A 26,798-nucleotide genomic window follows, 5' to 3' on the forward strand; every position below is an offset into this window, starting at 1 on the left:
GATGGAAGCATTCAGCAACAGATTGCACAGGGTCATGGCATCTCACAAGAAAGGGGTTTGAGAATTCCTATCACAGGAGCACATGGTTTTTAAACTAACAAGAGTCATTTTCACCTGACAGTGACAGTAAAGGTCATCTTCTGTTGTACCTGCTGGGTATAAAATTAAAAGAATTCACCTGGAGGACACAATCAAAATGAACTAGATCATCTCTCAGAATTAGAGTTTGCTAGGGGATTACTTAAAGGCTTTAGTCTGAATAGGTATGAGCTTATGCAGCTTTGATGACTCTGAAACTCTACCAACTCAGCAGAAACATTAAGTCTATCAAAGTATGCCTGGAAAAGATTAAGTGTGTAGGAAAATCAGTAATCAAGACTTGTAGGCCAGGTTCTTTCAGGCAACTGTGTTGCATAATAAGGCCTAGGGAAAAAAAATCATTTCAGTCAGGGAGAAGAGACTAAATATTTCAACAGCTTTTAGTGCCCTCCTTAGTTTGGTTGGTTTTTTTTACTTCCATACCAAAGAAGACACTGAAGAATTAACTGCTTGCATTCAAGTTCTCACAGTTACAACAAAGATGCTGGTGTGAACCAGTGCTACAGAATTTTGATTCCTGAAAGAATTCTCATGCAAGACAAACAAAAACACTTATTAGATTTTATAAATCAGTATTTCATAGTCATTCCTTTCAATAAAAAAAAGTGGGGATTCCCTTTAGCAATTGCTAATGTTTTGCTTGCTTTTCTCCCTTCTCTCCCACAGATCCTCAAAAGGCATTATTAAGTCAAAACAAAGACATGGATTTAACAGAAGATTATGTGGATAGATTCAAGGACATGTACACCTCAAGTCATCTATCTCTTGACAGCTCACTTAGATCACATCAAGATGAAAAACAACCTTCAGGGACCTTGAAACTAGAAAGTAACTTTTCTTCGAAGGATGCTTTTCATCTCTGTTTCAAACCATTCTTTTCTGAAATGAAGTTATAGCAAATAGTTTAATTCAATGCACTTTATCATTACTACTTAGCTAAGTGCAAGGGGAGGGTTTGCATTTTCTACAAGAAAATGGCAATTTTTAAAAATCACGTTCCTTCATGAAATCAATAAGAATCTGGATATGGGAAAATCAGTACATACCATAGGACTGGGGTCAAAAGGATTAATACTGGTTTTTTCCAAGAACTACTTTCATATCACTTTCCTGCTTCACAAGTACCCCTCACATTTCTATTCTTCTCACAATGGGATGCCTCAGAGGCAGTCCCACCATGCAATATCTCAGCAGCCTTGAGGGCACATCCTGCCCTGTACTGAACCTACTGCAAGTAAGGGCAGGCTGTGGGGATTGCTGTGGAAGCACCCAAAGAAAATACAAAAAGGGACCCCACACCCAGAGTTCTGCTGCTGCTGCTACTCCCTAGATCAACACTTGCTCTTGTTGTTAAGACTTGGCAGTGCAGTTTATGCATGGGAAGATGCTAACCACCCTTCCACAAAGCTCAAGATCCAACTTCAAATATTATGGACAGATCCAGAACTGGGTGAACTGGAAAAACTGAGGTACAAGGGGACTGAAAGGCTCATGCTTGCAGAGCTCAGTGTAGTATCACACTGACATTTTAAGCTCATAAAACTTGCTACCAATTTTAGTTTCTGGTTTTCTGTTAAGCATGGAGAACTCTTTCCAGTTTCAAAGAAAACCACAGACCAAAATAAATCCACCTCAGCAGCATCCTTCCATGCAGAAAACTAGAAAAATTATTTTCACTGTAGGACTGCATAGCATTATTTTTATCAATAAATCTGTATTGAGACTGAAATCTATTTAAAAAGGAAAAATCAAGGGGAGCAAACCAAAACAACCAAGCTGGTTCTGCACTGCCACTAACATCAAAAATGTAGGTTTATATATACCTCCTTTCCATGCCCTGTTTTTTTTGTGTTGCTTTCTTTAGGATTGGACTTCTCTGAGAAGACTCAGGACCACTTCTTTTCCTCCTCTCTTCTGACTGCAATACATTTTGCATCCTTTTTTTAGGCAAAGAATTACAGTGCTTGAGGCTGCAGAAGCTCACAAGTTGCTCATCCCAACCTGCCTCTCTGAGAATGGTTAATTTTGCCTTCTTCATGTCATAGTAAAACACCCAATGCACATTAAACAACACCCAAGGCAGCCTGTGCTCACCTGATGACAGTGTCCTGTTATGCTGATGGCCCACTTGATGAATACTTTGCTGTAGTAGACTCAGGCATTCTCCAAGGCAGCTCAGGGTGGCAGCAGAGGTAGCTTTTAAAAGTAGCAAGTCCTGATCCAAGGCAGTAAGGGGTCCAGAATTTGGGAGAGCTTCAATGGCTTGTACAAGATTCTTCTGTTGTCCTTCAGCTTGGCTCATGATCTGCAAAGGTCAAAAAACATCTGCTGTTACAGGAAATATCACTGTGTAGCTGTTAAATTCTTATGGATTGAAATAGTGACTAAATGTGAAGAACTGCCACGAATGGATGTTAATGTTCTGATCCAAACATACCATATACTCACCTACAAAAACGAAGGGCTTGAGACTACCAAAGGCCTGTAAAAATGTCAAGACTATGTTAGAGAAAATAGTCTCTTAAAATAGTAGGTTCACAGTAGGTTTAATAGTGACTCATACTTTCTGAAAGTCTTTGTAAGGAAAAGTATGACAATTCTACTTCCTTCTCCATTATTAATTTAGGCTTTGATTTTCTTGCCTTTGTATGTGGTCTGAGACATCCAAGGAAGCTACACTGGCCCTCCTCCTTTCCTACATAAACTATCTCATCATAGTTTAAAAATGGGCATTACCCATTTCTCAAGCATCACAAAGCAACTGTTTTTCCAAAAGGCAGTAATTTTTAACTTTACAGACATTAGCATAGGAAGCAACTTAAGAGTATTTATTTCATATCCAATATGAATACCAGCTGTCAGGCAGAAAGTTAACCTCTTTCTAGATTTGAACCATCCAGATGAAGATGAAAGGGGTGCTTGTACAGCAGGTAAAAACAGTATTTGAGCAGGCTGCACTTTAAGCAAAATATCAAGCTTTCAAAATCCTAAAGCCAAAAGAAAAAGGAGTTGTTCAAATTTCTCCATTTTTACAGCCTGTAGGAAATCATATATGCTTGTGACAAGCCTCTTACACTTACCTTGCAAAAAACTTACTGCAAAAACTTACAGGTTAACACCTGAGGTATCCAAAGCTTTCAGAAAAATATATTGAAGACATCATAATAAACAAAGATTCAAGCTCCATTTGTCCCCACTACTGTACTGTAAAAATGTATTATAAACTTAATGACTTTTTTATTATCATTATTATATTTTTAAGCATTGTGTGCTTCCTGCAGCCTTCCTGCACTACTGTAAATTGACTGATTAAAAAAATATATGTTGAGTGCACTGAAAAGCTAGAAAGGAAACTGAACTGAGAGATGCAAATAACCACTCTTGCAAATAAGAGACTGGAATTACACAAGAAGCTGTTGTTGCAGTTCATAAATTTAGCCAAATGCCTTGCTGAAGGTTAACATGACATTTTAATAATCAACATATAAAACAGAGGCCAAAACTTCAGTAAAGCCACAGACAATCTTAATTCCCTTTGGCAGAAACCAAGACCTGCCAGAAGGTGACAGAGACCCTTCCAATATGCAGCTTTAGGGAACCACAGAATCAACCCCAGGCAATGCTCTGCTTTCATAAGTCACACAGCATGAACCTGAGCTCCACAGCATGGACAAGGTGGCTGCTTCAAAGATAAAACAACAAAAAAATACCACAGACACACACTTATGCAAGTATTCCTCCTTCATGCAAAGAGCACAAGGAGGCAAACAGAAGGAATAGCCAGGAGAAAAAATATGACCATCTCCCTGGAAGACTAAACAATATAATTGTATGGAAAACTGCTTCTCTCCTTTTCCCATCCTGCATAAGAGTGTGAAATTGAAAACCTGACTTTCTCATACTTCATGGTGACAGAAATGTTCCATTTTCATTTCCAAGTGACTAGTTTTCCTACTTTTTTTTTTTTTTTTTTTTTTTTTTTTTTTTTGTTGGAAACAGCTTACAAATTCAAGATCTGCATCCATAAAAAATAAAATCAAAAATAAAACTAAAAGCAAAACTTTGAAAACTTCAAACATTTCAATTTTCCCCTCCCTCTTAATACAGGGCTACATTCTTTTGCAGATAAGACAGGAGCGTAAGATAAACTGATCAGGGAGTTTAAAAAATATTTGGAAAATTAACTGAATGTTTGCAGCTACCATCCAACCCAAAACTTTACAGGCTTTTGTCAGCTGTATTCTTCCTAGATTAGGAGCAATTTCAATAAAATCAATTATTTTCTACCCTTATCCAAAACAATGACCAAGTCTTACTGTTTTCTAGCTGACCTAAAACAGTTTTAAAGCAGCCCTTTGATTCATCTTTTCCCTAGTTGCATGCTATAGTTGTGATACCAGCAGCTGGTCTATGGACCTGACACAGCAGAAGACATCTGGAGCTGCAACTTCTATGTAGAATTCAAAGTATTAGAATGTGCTAAGCATCTACTGCTCAAACACTGATCAAAACCACTCTTCAAAGTGCTGAATGCCCAGAACAAAGATGAAGAACCTCCCTTATTCTAAAGTGACAGATCAACTCCATGGCACAACAGACAAGGAAATCACATATATTATTGAAATAACTGAATTTTTTTACATGTTTGCCAATTTTTTTAAAGACCTTGACAAAACATTTTAGAAGGGCTGAAGTGTAGTTGCTCTACAGAGAGTAAATCAAGGAGGAGCGAACACAGAAACACCAAAACATACAAGATGAAACTCTTTGAACACATCAACCCTTAACAGAACAGCCACTAAGTCATGCAGTTATAGCATCATCTTCTGTCTTACTGGTGACTCTGTTTTTTGCTCTCTCAGGAGAGGAGAGGCAAAATGCCTGACCTACTAGCACTCTAAGCTCATTTCAAAACCAGAATGAGAAACTTTGTTTTTGAGAAAGGCAAGTTTTTAATTTTCCTTTTCCAAAGAGAAATAACCTAATTTTGAATTATTTTGCTCTTACATGGGGCTATTTTAGCACCTTACAATTCTCCATCCTTCCCATTTGCAAATACAGACAGCTCAAAGTAGTAGCTCTCTACTAGTAACAACAGCAAAGGCTATTTGCCCATGTCTCCTCACCAAGTATTAACCCATTTCTCTTTCCACTCTTGTTTTGGATTTGACACCTCCTCTTCATCCATATTTTCTTCTCATAATATCACAAAACAACTTCACATTCTCAAAAATGCTCTGAAACTTCAAAAATACAATTCTATGATAGATGCACAATAAAAATACTGAAAGAACCATCAGGACTACATGTATTAAAAGGAATTACATGTGTGAAAATTGCATTATTAGGCCTGCATTTACTTAATTGCAGAATGTTCAGTAAGAGAAAGCCTCATCCTAGGAAGACACCAGCTCAAACACATGGTCTGCTTCTTTCTCCATCTTCTGCTTGGTGCAGGAGAACAAGCAGATGACATGTGCTCCCTATTAACAGCTGCTCCTGAAGTGTGAAGGGGATTCAGACCTTTTAGCTTGTCACAAACTCTCAGGTGTTGCCTGTGTTCTTACAGTGGATTGACTTTGGCTGGTTACCCAGTGCCCATCACTGCCCTTCCTTGGCTGAACAACAAACAGTTTGGGGTGGGTGGTCGAGATAAGGACAGAGAGGTCACTCAATTATCATCACAGGTAAAACAGACTTGACTCGGGGAAATCAGTGTAACTAGTACCAATCAGAGTAAGCTAACAAGAAAATAAAACCAAGTATTTTCCCCCACCCCTCCCTTCTTCCCAGGCTCAACTTCATTCCCAGTTTCACGAAATCCTTTCCCAGAGTAGTACAGGGAGGCAGTTGAGGGAGTTACATCCTGTTTGTGACACATTGTCTCTGCCACTGCATCCTCCTTGCTCTCTGCCTGCTCCAGGATGGGGCCCTGCCATGGCAAACAGTCCTCCACGAACTGCCCCAGCACAGGTCCCTCGCAGGGTCACAGACCCTGTACGCACACCTGTGTCAGCTCTTCAGGCATGCATCTGCTCTGGCAGGGTGCTCCAGGCTGCAGCTGGATCTCTGCTCACCATGGACCTCCATGGGCAGCACAGGGACATCCTGCTTCAGCATGGGCACAACCCCAGCACGAGAGCACCACCTTCCCCTCCTTCACCACCAGCCTTGGTGTCTGCAGTCGCTTCTCTCATATTCTCACTGCTCTCTTCTCTGGCTGCTGTTGAGCAGCAGTTCCTTCCCCCTTCTTAAATCTGTCTACCACTAAGGCTGACGGGCTTGGCCAACTGGGGGTCCATCCTGGAGCCAGCTGGCCTTGCCTCTGACACAGGACAGCTTCTGACAGCTTCTCAAAGAAGTCATGTCTGTGGTTCCTCTCATGCCCAAGCCCTGCCATACAAAGCCACACAACTCTCCTGAACAACACTACACTCAAAGAAACATGCCACCCAACATCCCTCTCATGAATATCAGAATGCAACAGGAAACATCTGTGATGTTTTCCTCTCTAGGTCATCCCCTCCCTACCACTTGCTCCAAAACAGACAATCCACAGCTTTTGTTGCTGCCTGCTTCTTCCTCCTCAGGGCTGATTCAACATCTTCCCCTATTTACCCCAGCCACAGCAACTGCTACCTACTCCTTCACAGCTGGAACTGCACCACCTCCTGCTGTGAGCACATAGCCAACCACAATATGGGAGATGAAAAACTTATGCAAACACTTACCAAACAAATGGTAAGTAGAAATTACTATTTTTCAGGGTTATTTCTACAGTATGTGGAAGATAAGCAGAAAAAGCCATGAGATACCCTAGGTTTGCAAAGAAATTTATTTCAGATGTAATAAGATGAAAGAACATTCTTTCATGCGGTAAATAAGCCAAAATTAGTTATTAAAATTTAATTTAGAAAGTAAAAATGAAAAACTGAAGTGCTATTTTTCCTGCAAAAAGAAAAAAATACAGGAATTCAACATTTTGTTAAAATGCAAATGATACATGAATCTTTACCATGCAGAGAAATCATCATACAAAATCTGAATACCATTTTTGATTTAAGGCTTCGATTTGTTTCTGAAACTAGAAAGAGAAAGGGAGAGATTCCAAATTATTAAGTATAATAATAAATAATCTCTATTCAAGATTTTTTCTCCTATCCAACAACAAAAATAAATGGAAACTTCAAAGGAAGAAAACTGAACAGCCACACCTGAATGCAAGAGCATTCAGCATGATTGCTTTTGACATCATTTTATTTTAAATGCTTTTGCTATCCAGACTCCAAGACTAACATTAAGGCATAAGTCTGTCTTATGGACAATGGACAAATGTGTATCATCAGAACATCTTTCTTTCTAGAATTATTACAGGATTTTGCCCAATTAACACAGTGCATCACAACAACCTAAAGCAAACACCAGCTTTACTGCCATCTGTAAAACTTCTCAATCCACAGCTGCCACAAGGGCACCTCCCAGGACAGTGATTTCAGATTTCTCAAAGCAAAGGAAGAATGACATCAGCCATATTACCTCAGAGGGCAAGCAGACACTCTCCCTTGTCACAGGGGCCACATGGAGCTGGCCAAGAAAACAAGTAGCATCACCAATCTTGTCTTTCTACATAATGATTTAAATACTTCAGATCATCCTACTCTCCTTCCAGACTATAAAACATGAGAGAGATTCTTCAGACTGTGCCAGCCACAATCCAACCATATGAGCAACTTCAATTTTAGTTTATATTTATTTTAAATGTTTTTAAAATGTTGTTTAAATGTAGTTTAAATAGTGTTGATAGCATAATTGAATCCTTTTACAGTCAGTATTAAGATATGCCTACCCATGCATGAGCAAAAATCCAAAACACTCCAGAGAAAAAAGAAAATGTTCTTTTAGCACTGAAAAACCACAGAAATTCTGCATCATCAAGCTCCTCTGTGACATGCTAGAAATCATTCATGAGACATTCTGCTCCATCAGTTAATAACTCTTTTTCTCCACTGCAGTAATCTCTGCGCACCATCACCAGCAGCACGTGGTCTGACGACTTATCTGTAGGCAATCCCTCCAAAAGATTTAATGCAGTGATTTTTATTTTTAAATCCTTTCCATTATTGACTGCATGCAAGTTGAAAGCAGTTATTAAAAACATGGGAAAACAAACAACACAATAAAAAAGTGCTTATACAAAAAAAATAAAAGAGCATCTACAAAAATAAACAGTTGTGTGGAAAAATCTTTAGACACTTAAATAGTAAAAGAAATGCATCATGCATCACTTCCTTAAAACTCTAAGTCAAGATGTCCTTGAGAGAAGTTTACCTTTTAAAACAAGGAATAGCCAGTTTGCTACTGCACTCTTTTTTGGCAGGATTCAATTGGTTGGCATTTTATTTGGGGTGGGTTTTTCTAATATAAAAACACAGTCTCTCTCTCTGACACATGCACACACACACACAAACACACACTTTCTGGAAATACTAGTTTTTTGCTTTTTAGAAAATAGTACCAGAAAAAATAACTTTTCAGAAAACACTGGGAAACGACAGGATGTGAGACCAGCTTTTCAAACTATTCTAGAATAAGTCACAAGTCATATGTGTGTTAGGACATTTAACCATTGTTAAACATGCATATATCACAGGGATTTGGATTTTTTTCTTCTATTTCATAGAAAACACCTTTTTTCCTAAAAGCAAATGAAGAACAGAAGAGTCTACACACAAGAAATAAAAACCTTCTAAGTCACTGTAAATGTGATATATTGTGCTGCCACATGAACCTAATACAGTCATCAATTGTGACCTTGAGCAAGGACTCCTCTTGTAATCTTGACCTATATTTCATCAACACCACTAATTGTCATATTGTAAAAATCAAAAGTTAAAACAGCTAGTGTAAGTAGAATATATGTGTATATATACACACAGACATCTATCAAGAATATATATCAAAATGTAAGATACCTGGAACTCCAGTGTCACTAAAGCAATCACACAGTCACTAATTGGACACACTACCTACCAATTCAGCTCATATTCACAAATCCAACATTTTTTCCATTAAACTGGACCACTTTCCACTATTTATTCTGAAAAAGAAAAGAGAATCAACACACATGCAAGACTACTGTTAATCATCAGCTCACCAATTGAGATGTCTGGCAAATGAAGGTAATTTGTATAAATGCAGTAAAAGTGAATGTTTTTTGGGGTTTTTTTAATGCACTGTTGTTTTGAATTAAGTATAACCACTGCAGAGCAACTGAACTTCTGCCTGAACTACTGAAAAGCATTCCCAGACTGCTCAAGATTACTTGCTATATTCACTTTACCACTTGACAAAATAAATTTTCTGATGAGGATTTACAGACTTGATTATTTTCTTCAGTAAAATCACATAACAAATCTTTCAAAGGGATTCCATTTATAGCATGCAAGCCCGGAAGCCAAAATTATAGCTTAATATATAACTAAGGTGAAATAACTAAAAACAGAGGTTGCTGCTGGAAGTACTCCAACAGCTAACAGAAATCTCTTATCAAGATGATTTTGCACTTTTAAAACATCACATGTAGAAACACTTAAAAGATCAGATGACCACCAGTAACATATCTGTACACTTTGCCTGCAATAAAACCTGACCTTCAGATCAAAAAAGAACCTCAAACTGTAAACAGGAAAGAATTCTACCCACCAAGCTTCAATCTGGAGTAAGACCCAGAGCAGCCCCTATGAACATTATTATGCTAATGATAATGTTTTAAGGAAGGATCCTAGAACATCAAGTGAGAGACTCTGAAAGAGTCTTGGAAAGATGGAAGCAGATAATGACACCTGTATCAGCTGTCCCTTCCTGATTACTGCTTCCCTCCCATTACCAGGAACAAGCAGGAAATTCTCCATTATCATCACCTCAGGGTAGCAACCAGCTTGACCTCAATTATTTTAACGAAGCAAACAATGAACATTAAAATTGGAATGACTTGTTATATAATGGTTATTAAGGCTCAGACACACACATCCCATCAACAAAGCTTCAAAGAAGCAAGTTAATTTTCATTTGGCATGTAATTTGCAGACAGAGACACAAAAAGCGTCGGAACAAACTGAACTGTACCTCTGACAATCAGGATGGAAGCTAATCACTAGGGCACATTTCTTCTCTTCAGTCCTTGCCTCTGCTTCCACAATTCAATTTTTTCCCTCAAAGGAGAATGAAAACAAGCACTCTCCACCCCCATCTGCTATTTTGTTGTCTTTTCCCTAATCAGGAACACATAATCTTTGTTACAGGAAAAACTGAAAAGTCAGTTGCTACATAACTTCATTGTCTCAGCCAACAAAACATTATTTCCTTTAGGGTTTTGTTTTGGCTTTTTGTGCTCAGCCCTCTCACCACACGCTCCACAGGGTGGATCCTTGTGAGGAAAACCTTACAGAGCAAAATTCAAATGTCATCAGGACTGAGTCTAAAAGCCAGGTCTAAGACAACCAGAAAACCAGGGAGCGGAGGTGGCAGGCTGACTCAATTGTTTCCTGTTCTCAGCTCTTACCAATCTGCTGCTGTCCCACTGGTTGCCATCAGCACCTCCTGGGGCTACAAGCTCTTCACAGACCTCAGCACAGGGTTTACTCTCCACAGAGCAGCTCTTATTTACCTCTATCATGAAAATTTTGAATTGGCTAGTTAATTTTTTCATATACTAAACATGAAACTGTGCCTCTTTTTTTTACACATTTGATTCCTATTTTGTATCTTCAAATTCTGCAACTTGGACACCTACTGCATACCCTTACAATATCATATAGTTCTTTTTTGCACAGACAATATTCATTAATCATTTGATGAACTACAGACATCTTCTCATTGCTACTAGCCAGTAGCTTGTTAATCACACCTGCAAGCTCCCTTGTTATTAGCTGCACAACTACAATAGTAAAACTTCCTATTTGGTAGGTCTGAATACTATTGCTTTAGTCCATGACATTACCAGATGTGGGGGAGAGGGGAAAAGGGAGACACAGGTCTTTTTTGCTGAATGGTTTGGAAGCCTTAAACATTCCATGCAGTGGCAGAGGAGGAAAAATTAATCTACCCTTCCAAGAAATTCTCAGTTGGTTGCAGCTCAGGTATATGAAAGTAAGTTGCTCCCTTCCTCCCTTTAAAACAGGCAGAAGCTCAGCAAGAAAGGGAGTTGACCAAACTTAACTACCTGTTTTACAGAAGCATCATTCAGTTCAAAGGAATGAAAGACAGGATACATTTAACAGAATTATCTCCAAACACCAAAAAGTATATGATATCTGTAATTGTCAGTGCTCTCTGGGACTTCATGAAGACACTTTACTTGCATGCAAAACACTCCCAAGGACAATCTCAGCAGTCTGAGTTTCAAAAGAAGTACACTTCTTATATCTGCTAAGCAGAGACACCAGATAGAACACAAAGGGTCAGTAAACAACACAAAGGGTGAGTAAAGAGGATGGAAACAGTTCTGACAGGATCCTTGAGAATGCCTTCAGAAATCTCAGCAAAACAGTCCACCTATGTCAAGCCAAAACAAATCAAATGTTTCCCTTTGCTACCTCCTTACCACACATGACAACCCCAGACATAAGGTTAAATGCATCCTTTCTGTATAATGAGCTACTGAATGATAGAAAAGCAACAGGGGGCCAGGGTGAGAAAAAAACCTTACATCCATGCAGATAGACTAGGACAAAAAAAAAATTCAGATTTTGCCAGCTAATATTTAAGTAGACAGACAATCTTGGATTTTCTAAACTAAAGAATGTTTTTAGTCTTAATCAATACTCTGATATATATTCAACTTTCTGTGAGTGGCTTCGTATTATACAGGAGAGGGAAAAAATGGGAGGGGAGGGAAGCTTTTCCTGTCTTTCTCTCAAAATCTTTTAATTATTCTGACAATACCTCCTGTCTGCCTAAATTCTAAGGAGAACACTTCTTCCTCAGAAAACAACATCAACTTCATGTTGTTTCCCTGTGGATGATTTACAAACAAGCCAAAGTATTAAAACACTGGAGAAAAATAAAATTCCTCTGATAGCATCAGGAATATTTTGTGGAGACACTTCCACAAGTCACAAGGTGAAAAGTGAAATCTTTCTAAAAAGAGCTGGTTGCCATTAGAAATACCCAAGTGAACCCATGTTGTAGGAAACATGACAGTTTTCCTCTTTTGCCTGTTATGTCAGAGCTCCTTGTGAATACTCCATGTATCTGGGTAACACATGACATTTTGTACAAAAAGAACTAGTAAGTAGTGGGTTCCCTTGCCGTGACCCCTTTTCTTGAGTATTTTCTATTAACCATATCCTATTAATAGCCATCTATTGAGACTTTGCATTTACTGTCAAGCACAACTCAATGGGAACAGAGAGTTGGGATTGCAAGGAAAAAATCACAGGGAAGAGAAAAAGCAGCTACTAAGGTTTTTTCCCCCACCTCAAGTTGTTTCCAGCAACCCATAACCCATAAAATTAGGGAAGCAAAGGAAGCAATGTACAAATTCAAGTAAATCTTGGATGCTGGCTGCCATCTAGCCAAGCAGGAAGCACACTGTTCTATTTTAAACCACAAAATACAGCACTGAGAGCCGTTTATAAAAAGAACTTTGTGGGAAATCATTCTTATGTAATTTTACTATAAAAATTACCTCACAAAGTCATTATTTTAAGTCATTAAATGTTACTCATAAGCAGATGTTATTCTGTAGGCTCTTCTGAGTAGCAGTTTTTCTTCAGAAGGATCATTTTGTTGAAGTTAACAGCTATAGCCCTAATCTGGAAAGCATATTTTGATTATCAGGAATTTAGGCTCATTTGTTAATTTCAAACATTCCAAAGAGCTCCTAAAATGTTACTACTAGCCATCAGGTCAACATCAGCAATCACAGGAAAATTCTATCAGTTTACTGCAGCATAGGACACAAATGATAAAAGATAGGGTATGGACTTTGAGTGAAATCAGTCTTCAGAAGAGAACAGGCCATGTTGAACATAAATTACACATTTCAACATGAGTATTTTCAAGGATGCAGAGGTTTCTGTCACAACATCTGGTGCTGGAAAAAGTGACTCTGAATCATGCAAAATTATTATTATTATTATTCCATTCCACCTGGGAATATGCAAACATACATACTGCCACTCAGAGATGTCCAATATCCCATACAATATGCAAATTTCTGATGCAAAGTCCCAGTGCTTCTTCCCTTTCCCAAGACTGCTTATAGATCCTTTCACCACCACCCCTCAATTAGCCACTTAACTTACAGCGTCCAAGCATAAAACTGAATTTTGTTCCTGTCATTTAGAAAAACTCACGTTCAGATACTATTTTCCTATCTTTCAGTCAATTCACCTCACATTTTCTAAGAGGTCAGTGAGCTGTCAGTATCAAGGCTATCTAATCTTATCATTCCTGAGTGACTCAACACACACCACCATAATTTTCAGTAGCCGTTTTGTGACACACTGGAATATGGCTGAACCACCTTTATACAGCAACTTTTCCATCCATCTGCTTTGTTTCTGTCAGTCTAGACCCATCAATAAAACTGCAATTAGACAACTGGGGTTCTTGGAGAACAAATGTAAGCAGTAATCCCAAAACATAGGAGATACCACCAGAAAAATATGCTAGGTATGTGTAAGAATGTATGACTATGCTGCCTAGAAAGTGGCTCAGGGAAGAGAAAAACACATGAACCATAATAAAAATTAAAAATAATTCATCAGTGATAGATATGCATCTAGTACCTATAATAAAATGCTAATTTAAAGCATATATCAGATTTGGGCAGATGCAGTTCAGGTTTGATTGTTGGATGAGATGTTGCAAGCCATCATCTTATTAGCCATTTTTTAAAAGCATACTGCCAAAAATCAGAATTTAAACCAAGAAGCAGGTAAGCAGCTGCTGAAAAGCACCTATGTAGCAAAATTTCCAAAGCATTCAACACCTGCAAGACAAGCATTACAGTAAGAACATGTAGCAAAAGCTGTCAGGCTGTTGTTAAATAACTAAGAGCTACAGTGCTTACTGTTCACATTTGTTCCAAATTCACAATGTTTCCTGTATTTCTTAGAGTAGCATTCAGTACCTTAGGTGTTGCACAAGGAGTTGAAGATTATAGTAAGCCCTCACTGAAAGTGTATAATAATGTAAACTTAATGCTATGCTTAAAATACATGAGCCATTTCTATGGTGACTTTCTTCTAGAAGGCATTTACAGAAGTACTTTCTGTATTTAGTATTTGAAATTGGGCAGCCACCTAACAATACACTGTCATATATTACCACTGGGAACATTCAAAAATACCTTCTACTTAATTGAATAAAAAAATGCATGTAAGTGTGGGTTAACAAAATGGCCCATGTATCTTGGAAGCAGTAATTTGCATTAGAGAGTTGCAGAAGGTGCCCCTTGCCACCCTTGTTCAGGGTTTGCTGTGAAAACCACTGCTACACCAGCCAGCCACCCAGAAACCTGCACTGAGAACAAGACCATGAGATGTGACACCCTCATCCAAGAAAAGATTTACTGAAGTATGTTTTCCTTAAAGCTTAATTTTCAAACTGAGAACTCTGATTTTAAATATCTACAGTATTTGTGCTCTAATTGTGAAAGAAAACAACCCTGTATTTTTCAAAAAATGCAAGTATGTATATGATAAGCTATGCTGTTTTATACATGCACATAAAACAAAACAGTTGAATTTTGTAGATAAAGCAGAATTAAGTGGATGTTTTGAAGGTACACAGAAACTGGAGGCTGAATTCCCTTCAAATGTAACTTCTCTCAGGATCCCTTGGGAACCTACCATTTACTTGAAATGCAATTAAATGTTTTAATAACTGTAAAGAATAATCTTGGCTTCTCTGCAGTTGCTTAAGAAAATGAAGGCTGCAGCAATTTCTGAATGTAGTTGTCATACATACTGTATTATCCCTAATTTATAAATTACCATTTATTAAATGATGGAAAATTATCATCTTTGCACATGCCCAACCAATGCTGAAGTACAGGCTGAAAAGATCATGTTTGTATAAGCCATATTTTTCAGGTTGGAAGGGGGGCTGGTAAAAGGAAATATCAGAAATAATGAGCCAGGTTCATTCTTGACATAACCCGTATGGACCAACAGCGTAATTTCAGTAGAACATTTGCTCTATGATTCCCATAGCAACCTTAATTCTCCCTGCCTGGGTATCTGGAACCCAGGATGAGTCAACCTTTACATGAATACAAAATCAAATGCACAGGACAAAAGGTAGTTTAGGAAGATGCTACTTACATGCACTCTTAAGTGACCTCAAACGTATTGCAAACACAAGGTAAAGGTTCAGAGATCAGAGAAGTATTCAGCTCACATTATGTAATGATAACAATGGGTTTATGGTATTAGAATAATTTCCATCTCCTCATCCACAAAGTGAGACAGTTAATACTACTTACTGAATAATTTTTATAAGCACATGTACATTCACTACTCTGGGATGTACTAGACTAAGAGTGTCAGAGATTTAAGCATCCCATTTACCTCCCTAGGAGACACATTTCTACTGATCTTAGCAGGACTAACTTGAGATAGAATAATCAGATACAGGAGAAGAGACAACTGTAGACAAGACAAACACCTTCCAAAGAAACTGCCACAAAAGGCAACAAATAACTGCATGTGTTCTACATGCTCACAATTCTGTTTTTCTCTCTAAGGAGATGAAGAGCAGGCAATCACACAAACATTGCTGTACAGCCAGAAGAATAGCTCTGTGTGCTCACACCAGTATTTTCGTAGAGTTCAAGAATCACAGGTTTCTAGAATAGAGGTTAACACCAATTCAGAAGAAAGTGCAGCTGCCCCTTTTAGACCTCATGCTAGGTTTGAAACTGGTTTATACTGCTACACATTTAATGTCTCTAAACAAGTCATAATGGCTCATGGTCAAACCCAGCTGGGAGCAACCCTTTTGGTATCAACCAGCTCAGCTGCAAATGAGGCTGTTAAATGCACCTGTTACACAAACGTGTATCACCAACACTTCTGAAGTCGAAGAGTGTGTCTAAGCACAGTTAAATAGCAGTAGCTGCAGTATAACTTACACTATTATGTTCTGTGCCAAATAAATAGCAACTACTGAGGCTTAAGGCCTCGTTCATGTTGTATTGACTTCAACGGACACAAAACTGACACAAAGAGTTTTCTGTCTCTTCTGCTTCACTGTTCTTCAAGCCAAGAAGTATCCACTGCTTTCTGAGAAAAAACTGGTTTTAGTTTAAGTTTTTTCCAAGCACTTTTACATTACCTGATTTAGAGTGGACACATTATTTCCTTTTCCACACCCAGATAATTAAAGTGAAAATTTTCTGACAGTGAGTTTGCAGACAAATGGAAGTGCAATACATACAATCCATATAAAGTATAGTTGCAGTGTTATGAGGATGAAACCTCTTCAGTAACATCTCATTTTGTGATTAGCATCCACCCATAGTTAAAGACTACTTATCTTATATATATGATGATATACTTAATAAAAGATGATCAATAGGATGAACCTTCACTAATTTCTTATGTACAGTGGAGGACTGGAGGAAGTTATTTTAAACACAAGTCCAGGAAAAACTGTAGAGCTGTAACTAGCAAAGGCTACTCCCCTGTATTCTCTCCCTTCCTTTTCCAAAATTGCCACCACTGTATTATTTCCTCAAATGAATATAATACAGGACCACTTGGATTTCAAAACTGAAACAGTATAATACTTTCTGCAGTATCCATGAGAGAAGAAATGCCTTGGCCAGTCCAACTGAGAAATCTGTCTAGAGTGTATTTACTATACTAGTTTTGAAATGCAGGAAGATCCAAAGAATCAACCACAAACTGCCACAAAGAAAACATCACAAAGTAACTTCTTATACTAAAACATATCTAGAAAGAAAAATGGACATGATTTTAGGTAACTAGTTATATACCTGACTAGCAAAGGCACAGCAACACAGACTTGAGCAATGCTACTGTAGCTGTAGTCCATGGTTATCATGGTTATCAGCTCTCCCCAAATAAAAGCACCCACATTACTAGGCCAGAAAGACTGAAGTTAGCACAGTTCAGAAGCCCATCCTACCTCCATACTTTAGGTGAATGTGAGATCATTTTCATCTCCTAAAAGCAAATATTTGATTCATTACTCATGCACTCCTAAAGGTCATCTTTGTAACAAAGCAGCTCTCATCTTCCTGCACTCCAAATCAAGGTGAGAACAGTCAGTGAAAGCAATGATCTAATATAAAGCATTTCTCCCCACTTACACAAAGTAATTTACCACAAAATTAGACACATACTTCCAAAACCACTTAAATTGTTAACAGGATTTTATAATGTTCTTTGTGCATACTTCACAGTCTAAGCATGATGTCCTGTTAAAGGAGTTTAATCCATTTTCTTATGCACTCTTATTGCACAACCCCACAGAACTTCAATACTATGCCAAACATCTAGGGCTACAGCATTCTTTTTGCTAGGACTCACATTAGCCTTATCCATCGACCTTTCCACATACATACTTTCAGAGAAATAAAAGGACAACAAAAATTGAAATAAAAAGCAAAACCTGATTTTTTCAAAGCTGCAAAGTAAAATCTGGCATAGATCAAAAAACATCTAGATTTCCCCCACTATCAGCTTAAACATTTACTACAAAGTTTTACATCAACACGTGAAAGTCCTTCAAGTCTGAATGTCTCCCCAAGTGGTTTAAGCACTGCATGTCCTTTGTCACCTACAATGCTGCCTGTGCAGTGCTATAATTCTGTGACCCAACAAACACTTGTCTATAGACAACAGCATCCTTTTTTGCTAACAGCAGCAAGTCACAGCTCCTGACTTTGTTATCCAAATATTACAGTAACCTGAAGACATTCACTTCTCACTTGAAAAATCCTCAGAAATGTTTTAGAATCACCTCTTTCTCCCAGTAACCACATAAAATTGGACAACTGTAGCCCCCCAAAATTGCTGTTAAACCTCAGTCCATGAAGCCCTAGGTCCAAGTCCTAGATTTCCCCATATGATAAGGAAGGATGCACTTAGTTGCATAATTCTTGGAGGGAAAAAATAATAACTGTTTAAATATGGAAGAGGACATGCAAGAAGCAGTAGGACTCATCTTACCAAAAAGCAGTCCTTTCCAAATTCTAGAACTGCCCACTGGCACATAATAGAGATGTTACACTGGTAGAGGCCCTGTGAAATCTGGATTTCCCTGTACCAAATATTCAGAAACTCATGCTGATGACCAGTCAGGGTATCAAAAGTTGTAACATTTCAAAATTATCCGAAAACCCTTCATTGGATTTTTTAAGGAGTGGGAAGAAATACTTCTCTGGACTTCTTTTAGTTTTAATTCTCTAAATATCTGTAAATAATTAATATAAATTACTACAAAATCTGAACACACCTGGCTCTTTCTTGGATCTTTAACAACAATGGTAATAACATTGGCAGAGGTTGTACAAGAGTCAGACACTCTCAGCCAAAATAAACACTATTCTGATCATTCTGTCATTTATTTCAATGACAGCTAAAATTTAATATGAAGTGTGATGTGGCCACTTGGCTTAACCTTCCAGTTGATTTTAACCACCTATAGTAAAGAAATCAGAAAGCATAACTCTTATCATAAATTTCTAACAGGATAATAAAATGCACAGTTTTAAAAACAGAATTAAATGTCAAGACCACAGAGACTCAGGTTACCAAAAAATCACTTACTAAAAAAATTAGCTCAAAGTACCACTTTAACACTAAGTTATGGTTCAAATAAAGAGGTAGTATCTCTAATTATTCTGCATAAAGTGCAACACGATGTAGATCATTTCTCGCAAGTTAATGTATGGTTAATTTTAGTTTCAATGTAACATTCCATAAATCAGTGTGGACTGTACTATTAACACCAAGTTAATATAAGCAAAAATCTGATTTAAGAAAACAATATTAAGCACCATAAATAATTACATTATGATGAAAAGTAATGCTCCTGAGCACCTTTTCAATTCCAACACTATAAAAAAGTAGGTCAAGTATTAAAACATAAATTCTTTATAGCAGTCAAAAGCTCCATACTTATGCTCAATTTTAACTCATCAAAATTCAGAAAAAAGGTGAAATCCCAATTTAACAACAGAAACACTTATTACATGTGTCATTTTGCAGACCTAGAAAGTTATATTTACTACAATTATATGATTTTGCATGTCAGTTTGGTGCTCAATAGACCTCGTTGCTACAATTAATTTCATGCTAAAATTCTCTACCCTGTTAAAAATAAAACTGAATTAACCAGAACAAACTACAGAAGGAAATATCATTTATTCTGTGTTGTTTATTCTTATTATGAAGTAAAAAGAAGGGGAAGAGATCAATCAAGTATTACCAAACATCTTGCATTATATAAAATATAGGAGTATATTCTGCCCTATTTGCAACATGGAGAGACACCTCACTTTTTTCTGAATAATACAGCCAGATCAAAAAAGTTCAGAATTGAGCAGCAATTTCAAATACAACTTTCTCAGGAACATTGTCCAAGCTACAAAACACCACATGTGCCAAATGAAGGATGCCTTCTTCTGCAGCATTATTATTTATGAAAGATCTCATATATAACACGGTAGCATTACCCTATCATAACACTGTTGTGAAATTTAAAACACATGCATGCTTCCTCTCATTCTCCAGAAGCAGATCAACTTTTCCATTGACTCAACAACTGTATTTTTAAGGTGCAAAATTAACTAATGCAGTCCTACTTATAGAACAAATTAAAAAAACTTATTTGCAAGTCAGAGCTTCAGTGGCATCACTCAATCTGACATTGATCTATAATTGTTTTGCAGTCTCTTCCCTTCATCCAGATCATACCAAATACATTTCAAATAAAAAGCAAAGATTTGGGCATTGAGGAAACTGTACTTTCAGCGCCTATTTTTCATTTTTTCAGATTAAAAAATCCAGGACTAGAACAGATTTAAGCACTCTTTAGTGAGGGCTCTGGACATACTCCTTTATTGCTAAATTTAACCAGGGAGGGATCTAACAGTCACTGATTGACTCATATAAGGAGCAAAGATATTCCCTGAAAACACAGGTATCATATACCCAAGTCTATTGCATTCACTCTGGAAAAAGGGACAGAAGACAGTGCAGACAGCATGATGTTGAAATAAAATTTGCTTCCTTAATGTGGAAAAAACAGACACAACTTGTCCCCAACTTTCACAAGATGGGAACAACATCAGTTAAGCAGCCACTTTTTACACAAGACTGGGAAAGAGGGCAGAAGGTCAGATTTCTCCACATGCTCTTCTTTAGGAAGCTGCACACACACACACACAAAATATCCAACACATAAAAAGGTAAACTTCACACATCCTCTTATGAAATTTGCTTATGCATCATTCATCTTAGTACCATTTTCTCTCCCTGAAAAGCACTCATTTCTTTCAGCCATTACCATATCTTCAATGACTGAGGGGTTTTTTTTGTTATTTTTTGTGGCCCTCTAAAAGGAGTTAGTGCTGCAGCTTAGGTACTGTTCACATCAAACAGAACAAAATAATTACCTTTCATCATTACAGATTGAAGTCCTGCAATAGATACCTTTTTTGAATGATATCACACTGCAATACACCGCAAGCGAGTCAGCAATTCACTGGCCTTTTCTGCAGGGATGATACCTGACCTCTTTCTCATTGTTTTACTATAGGTTAGTATTTATTTCTTCCAGATGTAGTTCTTTACAACTGATGGCTTTTTCCCTTCCCAACTTATTATGATCAGCACATACACTAACACTCTCTTTTAAATTGCTTTCAGCCTTACTCGGCTTCATTTGACAAAATTGCAACAGCTCCCACTGTTTATTTTATTAATAGGTTTAAGGTGCACTCTGAATTCAACCTATGAAAGCAAATACATTTAGTACACTAGAAACAACCTGAGGGAGATGATTGATACACAAAGACAAGAAATTTTTATAAAAAATAAACAGAGGTGTGTTTTCTATAATGTAAAGAAAATGTGGGTGACATTCAGACAGTGAGTTCTTTATTTCTCATGTTAACTAGAAGAAAAACAAGCATTCCTCCTCAGGATATCAATTTAAGCCTTCATGGAGAGCACGTCCCAAAATATTTATTCAAATTCTTAACATGAAAGACAAACCAAAAAATAGTAAGGGATGAAAGATGAAAGTGTGTTCTGTGAAAATCTGCCATACTACTTAAGCTTAAAATTCTGTACTATTTTTGTTGTCTGGAAGATAGACTTAAATCAGCATGAATTAAATTTCTTAAACACTGGTACAGACAGGCTTTAAAAGAAACAAGCTTTCTTCTCTGGTTTTCACTCACTTGATACAGACAAACCATTTTTCCTTTGCAAGGACAGGAATATAAACTTGACACAAAGTTAAAACTACAGCAGTATAGCAACAAACTGCTGAGTGTGGGGAGCTACACCTTCATTCACACATTCATCAGACTTATTCAAGTAGGTTTTTTTCCAGCTATATATAAATGCTTCAGGGCCCACTTCCCAATCTGAAAGGTATTGCTGCACACAGCTTCAAAGAGATTTTCCTCCAGTACTGCAACATCACTGCAGAGTCTGGGAGTTGCTGGCAATCTACTTCACTTTTAAGCATGTGCACACACCAATTTTAACATCAGCATAAAAAAAATCTGTAAACACCTGACCTGATGCTGAACCAGACCTAAAGCCCACCTCCTGCTCAGCAAGGGGATCAAAACAAAGCAGTTGTACAGTTGGAAACAAAGAGAAAACATTCACTTGTCAGACTCAAAAGACTCAACAGTGCTATTTCTGAAGCAAAATAACTTCCAAGTTACAGCAAAACAGCAGCTCTCTTACCTCTCTGACTTCGTGGAGCTGACCAGATCGCTGGCTCTTCGCTCTCCGAGCGGCTGCAGGTGATTTGTGATGTGTGATGGTTACAACAGTTGGCCCACTCTGATTCGTGTATTTCTGGCCACTTGGAGATGCAGAATTAACTGTCCCAGGTGGCAGCAGAGATGAGCTTCTACTTCGTGAGGATGAGATGCTCTAGAACAGGCAATAGGACTGTGGTATTAGCAACCTTTACACAAGTAAAAAATTACAATTCAGGCTATACATTTGTATTGTTCTATTTTTCTCACAAATCTAAATTTGGAGGTGTAACTTCAGGACCATATGCATGGCTCAGCAGAGATGTTCTTGGAAACATCAGAGCTATTGCCTTTGTTTCTTGGCTTGCCTGAAAGTGGTCTTTGCAAAAATTTTCACCAATTCTTACATAACAATATACTGCTTAGTTCTTACAATCCTACTTTTTAGGAAAGCTTAGGAAAGATTTTACAGATGGAGCAACAACACCAACACAAATATTTTTAAAGAAACCATTGATCTACAATTCACCAAATTTGTGTGAACAGCAAGGAAGAAAAAAAATCTTAACAGCTTCATTTGATGAACTTCTGAAATAGTGTAGTATTGTTTTCAACATCAGAGGAGGTGCAATTTGGGCAAGGCCAATCCACACACCAATTAAACACTAACATTTGAATCAAAACATGGCTTAAAGAAATAAACACATTTTGGAGTAAGCTTGGGATAAACCCAATATACAAAAAAGGCCAGAAATAAGTCTCCAACAGTACCTGCAGTATAAATACTTTTAACTCATAAAATCAGTCAGGACATTTGGGTTTTATCTAACCATCTGTCAGTGTTGCTATCTAAGTTTGCTCTCCACAGACCTCAAACACAAGTTATCCTGGAGGTCTGTAGGACCAATTCTCAATCAAGCTCAGATGGGCACCAGATCACCATGGGACATCATATATAAAAGTGCAATATAAGAAAGTTTTTCCCTTTTGTTTGAATTGTTGATTGCATCTGTAAGATTAAAACCGACACAGAATAACTTTTACCTCGTGAAACACAAACCAATTCAGAGAGTAACATTAAGCAGCACTTTAAGACAGTGAAGAAAATACACAGCCTGTTGAGTAAAACACCCTTCCACCTCTCCTCCTAACTCTGCACAAATAACAATGGCAACCTACAACACTGCTAAGACAGTCACCATCAACATGAGGTACTTCTCCTGAGCCTTTTGGTGAGTATACAAAAGTATTCCTTGGGTATTATCTCTCTTCTTACACCTTACAGGTCACTTTTTGCAATTCTGTGGTAATCTTCAAATCAAGGTGAAAAGGTTCCCATTAGCACTGCAGTTAAAATCAGGCCTCATGTTACCACCACACTGACTGTAAAGGACAAGGCAGATTATTTGGCACTGCCAAGGAGGAGTGAAACAATGCTTCTGCCACCGCCACACAAAAAACTACACTTTAGACTTTTTGAAGGTTTAAAAAATGGGTTATCACATTGCCAGCGTGCAAAGAGCTACTAATCTCATAGAAATACTTATTATTCCATTGGTCTAGACGTAACATTTACAAATGCTTTCAAGAATGATGGTCTGACTATTTTTAAAATGAATATATTCTTTACTACCATGGCCAATAAGATTACAATAATAATCATTTGTTCAAAAATTATCTACCCTGGCTGATAAATCACAATTGCATTAAAACTGGATTTGACTCTAAGGCAAAAAAGCAGCACGAGGTGTAATTTGTCAGAAGGGCACAGAAGGTTGCTAGGTTTATAATTCATCTTCCATTTGAAAGAGCATGGCTTAGACATAATTACAATTAAAATAAGAGCCAGAGGAAAAGGTATTTGGGAGAAAGAAGAGGAGGAGAGAAACTGCATTTCCTTTCTCAAACATATATTCCAGAGAAAAAGGGTATTCTTAGTATATAAGAGCAGAATACACTTCACTAATGTTTGTTTTCCAAACCAACTAGCATCACAATCCTTATAAACTAAATTAGGGTTAAAGGAAGAACAAAACAGTTTTATTTTTAATTGAAAAAATCAACTTCTCTTTTAGGTTAATAAAAGTTATTTTTGTTTTAGAATGAAATCTTTTGAGATTCACTGACATTTTAGTACCATTCTATCACAAGAATAAAAATACACAGCTGCTACTTTCATATTGCTGAACAGATCCTAAGATTCAAACAAACAGCAGCTATGTAAAACAGTGAGTTTTCCCATTAGTTTCACTTAAAAGAAAACAATATTCATGCATGGAAAAATCCATGCACTGGTTCACACTGTGGAACCACAGTGCATTTAAGATGGCTCTTCCTAAGTTTTGCCAAGGTATGTGGCAGCTCACAGCAATTTCTGATGAACAGTCATTTAGGGCATGGAGTTTAGGGATCAGTGGAGCAGGAGAGAAAAAAACAAAAAAGAGCTCATCTCTAGTTTCAGCCGTGGGTGGTGCTCAAGAAGGCTGCCCTGCTACAGAGAAACCAGGTAAACCCAAATCTCTACATACACAGGTGCACAGCCTGGCAAGGGCTGCCCACAGTCCACTGCCTGGTGCACCTGACACTCAGCTCAGATGTAGGGCAAGGCACAGAGCTTTGGGATCTCCAGGAAGATATCTCCTCTGCCAGAGAGTCTCCTAGAGCCCTCTGCTTTTCCTTGCTGCACAGAAGAGTCACCAATCCTATGTAGCTCACCCAGTCAGGGAGACTGGCAATCTGGAATTCATACATACATAGTCTTGTCTGTGACAAGTATCAGACCTACATACCAGCTTCGACATATCTGTAAGCAAGTTCCCCTCACCTCATTGTATTCTGTCCCTTTATACCAGTACCAGGGCCTCTGGCTACCCATGAAGCTATCTCTAGGCAAGGCCCCATGACAAACACAAAAATTTACAACTTAAAACTTGAAAAATCAGTCACAGCCAGTATGCATGTGAATGTCTGTAGGAGACAGTTTTTACAACCACTCAAAACCTTTTCAAGTTGGACTCCACTTCTTCACTGCCACAGAGAACAGCACCAGAGCACTGTGCCTGCTGCATCCAAGAAAATGGGGGAAGCATCCAATTCCTTCTGACAGCTTCTTCCTGTCACTGCCAGAAGAGGACTCTCCAGGAACTGCACACTCAGCCCCTAAGGCACTTCTGAATTTTATAGCACATTGTCAACACCTATGTCTCAGCCAAATACTTGACTCCTCTTTTGCAGAATTTCTTGAGATTAAACACTGGGAATGACAAGCATCCCTTTTGCACTGACACACAGCTGTGCAAAGATCAGAATTTTCCATTTCTTTTAAATGTGAAAACCTGTGCAAAGTTTTCCACTGCTAAAAGCACTCATTATAAATCATACTACAACAGCCATTAAAGTCACTCTCACAGGAAATCAAAGCAATGACAGTAACTGATGGGCCTTTGTGCCTAATTCCCCTCTCTTCCCCCAGCACTGCTCATATGACTGATCTGCCCCACTTTATTATCATATGTAATTTTCTTTGGTCTCACTGCTTTCTGGCTCACAACTAAATAACTGAAAAGTCTGATGAAAGGAAGATGTAAGCTCTTCAACAATTAGTAATGCATGGTGCCAATAATGAGTCAAGAAATCCACAGGCTGAAGCATTCCAAAAGGACTGCAAATTTTCTTTCCTGAGGCTACATTTTACCATTGTACCAACAGTTCACCTGCTAATAAAATGAAACCAATAAAAGAATAAAAAAGAAGTTAATAAAAGATTAATCTGCAACTTGCATTCATATGGGTTTTATGACCTAAAGCTAGCTAAACTATGCTTAGCTAAAACAGATTTGGGTTAAGATTTTAATTTTAGTAGCTTGTCCATCTCTAAGATAAAAAAAAACAGTGCAATGAATGCTTCTATTTGGATATCAAAAATCCTAACAATTAAAATAATGGAATTTCAGAACAGTAAGTACGAACTATAGTAATGTTTTCATGACTCATTCTCCCAGGAGATTTTTCTTCCTGTTCACAAAGAAGCTGAAGTGTTCTTCACCGTTTACCAGAAGCAAACAATTTTGTTTATTTTGGAAAGTAAATGCAATGTTCCAGAGATCAATAAAATAATTTCTGAAGTAAATTGTCATATCTGCTTATGATTGATAATCATCATTTTCACAGGAACTGTGCCACAGATGTTTTTCTCATAATAATAATTACCAAAATGACACTCCTTTACTCCTCTGCATATATACAGCAGAAAACCAATCCCTGCATGCAGCTTTAGAGCTATGGGAAGTCACATGCTATCAGAAAGTAATTACAATTTTGAGACACCACCATTCAGTGTTTTGATTCCCATCTACTTCTTTTCCAATGCATCCTAAGTAAACAAACACTGATAAAAGATAAATGTAGACACAGTTCTGCTTCATTTACATCATAATCATTCACAAATATTAAAATGCAAATTACAAAATCTACATAACATCCAAGCTTCAGCATTGCAAAGGGACCAGCTTATGAAGTTTTGCACATTTCTGTCAAGTACCATCTATGGTAGTAACTTTTCTGGTAGAATATCATATTGCTTCCTCATTTTCAGTAAGGCAATATACATCTGTTTTTTAAGCAAGAGACTATGATAATTATTCTATCAAAAAAATCTTTTCTTCATCAAGAATCATTTTACCATATTCAATCCTAAATTGATTTTCTTCTATTTCTG

General features: G+C 37.6%; 1 protein-coding gene across 1 annotated transcript in view; it reads right to left on the minus strand.

Moving 5' to 3' along the window:
* Positions 1 to 26,798, minus strand: part of OSBPL10 (oxysterol binding protein like 10) — a 111,295-nt gene that overhangs the window by 46,041 nt on the left and 38,456 nt on the right. The window contains exons 4-5 of the mRNA XM_079301440.1: positions 22,065 to 22,256; positions 2,194 to 2,404 (exon numbers count right to left, since the gene is read on the minus strand). Coding sequence (XP_079157566.1) covers positions 2,194 to 2,404; positions 22,065 to 22,256 — 403 coding nt within the window. The remainder of the gene's footprint in view (positions 1 to 2,193; positions 2,405 to 22,064; positions 22,257 to 26,798) is intronic.

This window comes from Erithacus rubecula (assembly GCF_903797595.1).
Source record: "Erithacus rubecula genome assembly, chromosome: 3".
Taxonomy (NCBI): Eukaryota; Metazoa; Chordata; class Aves; order Passeriformes; family Muscicapidae; genus Erithacus; species Erithacus rubecula.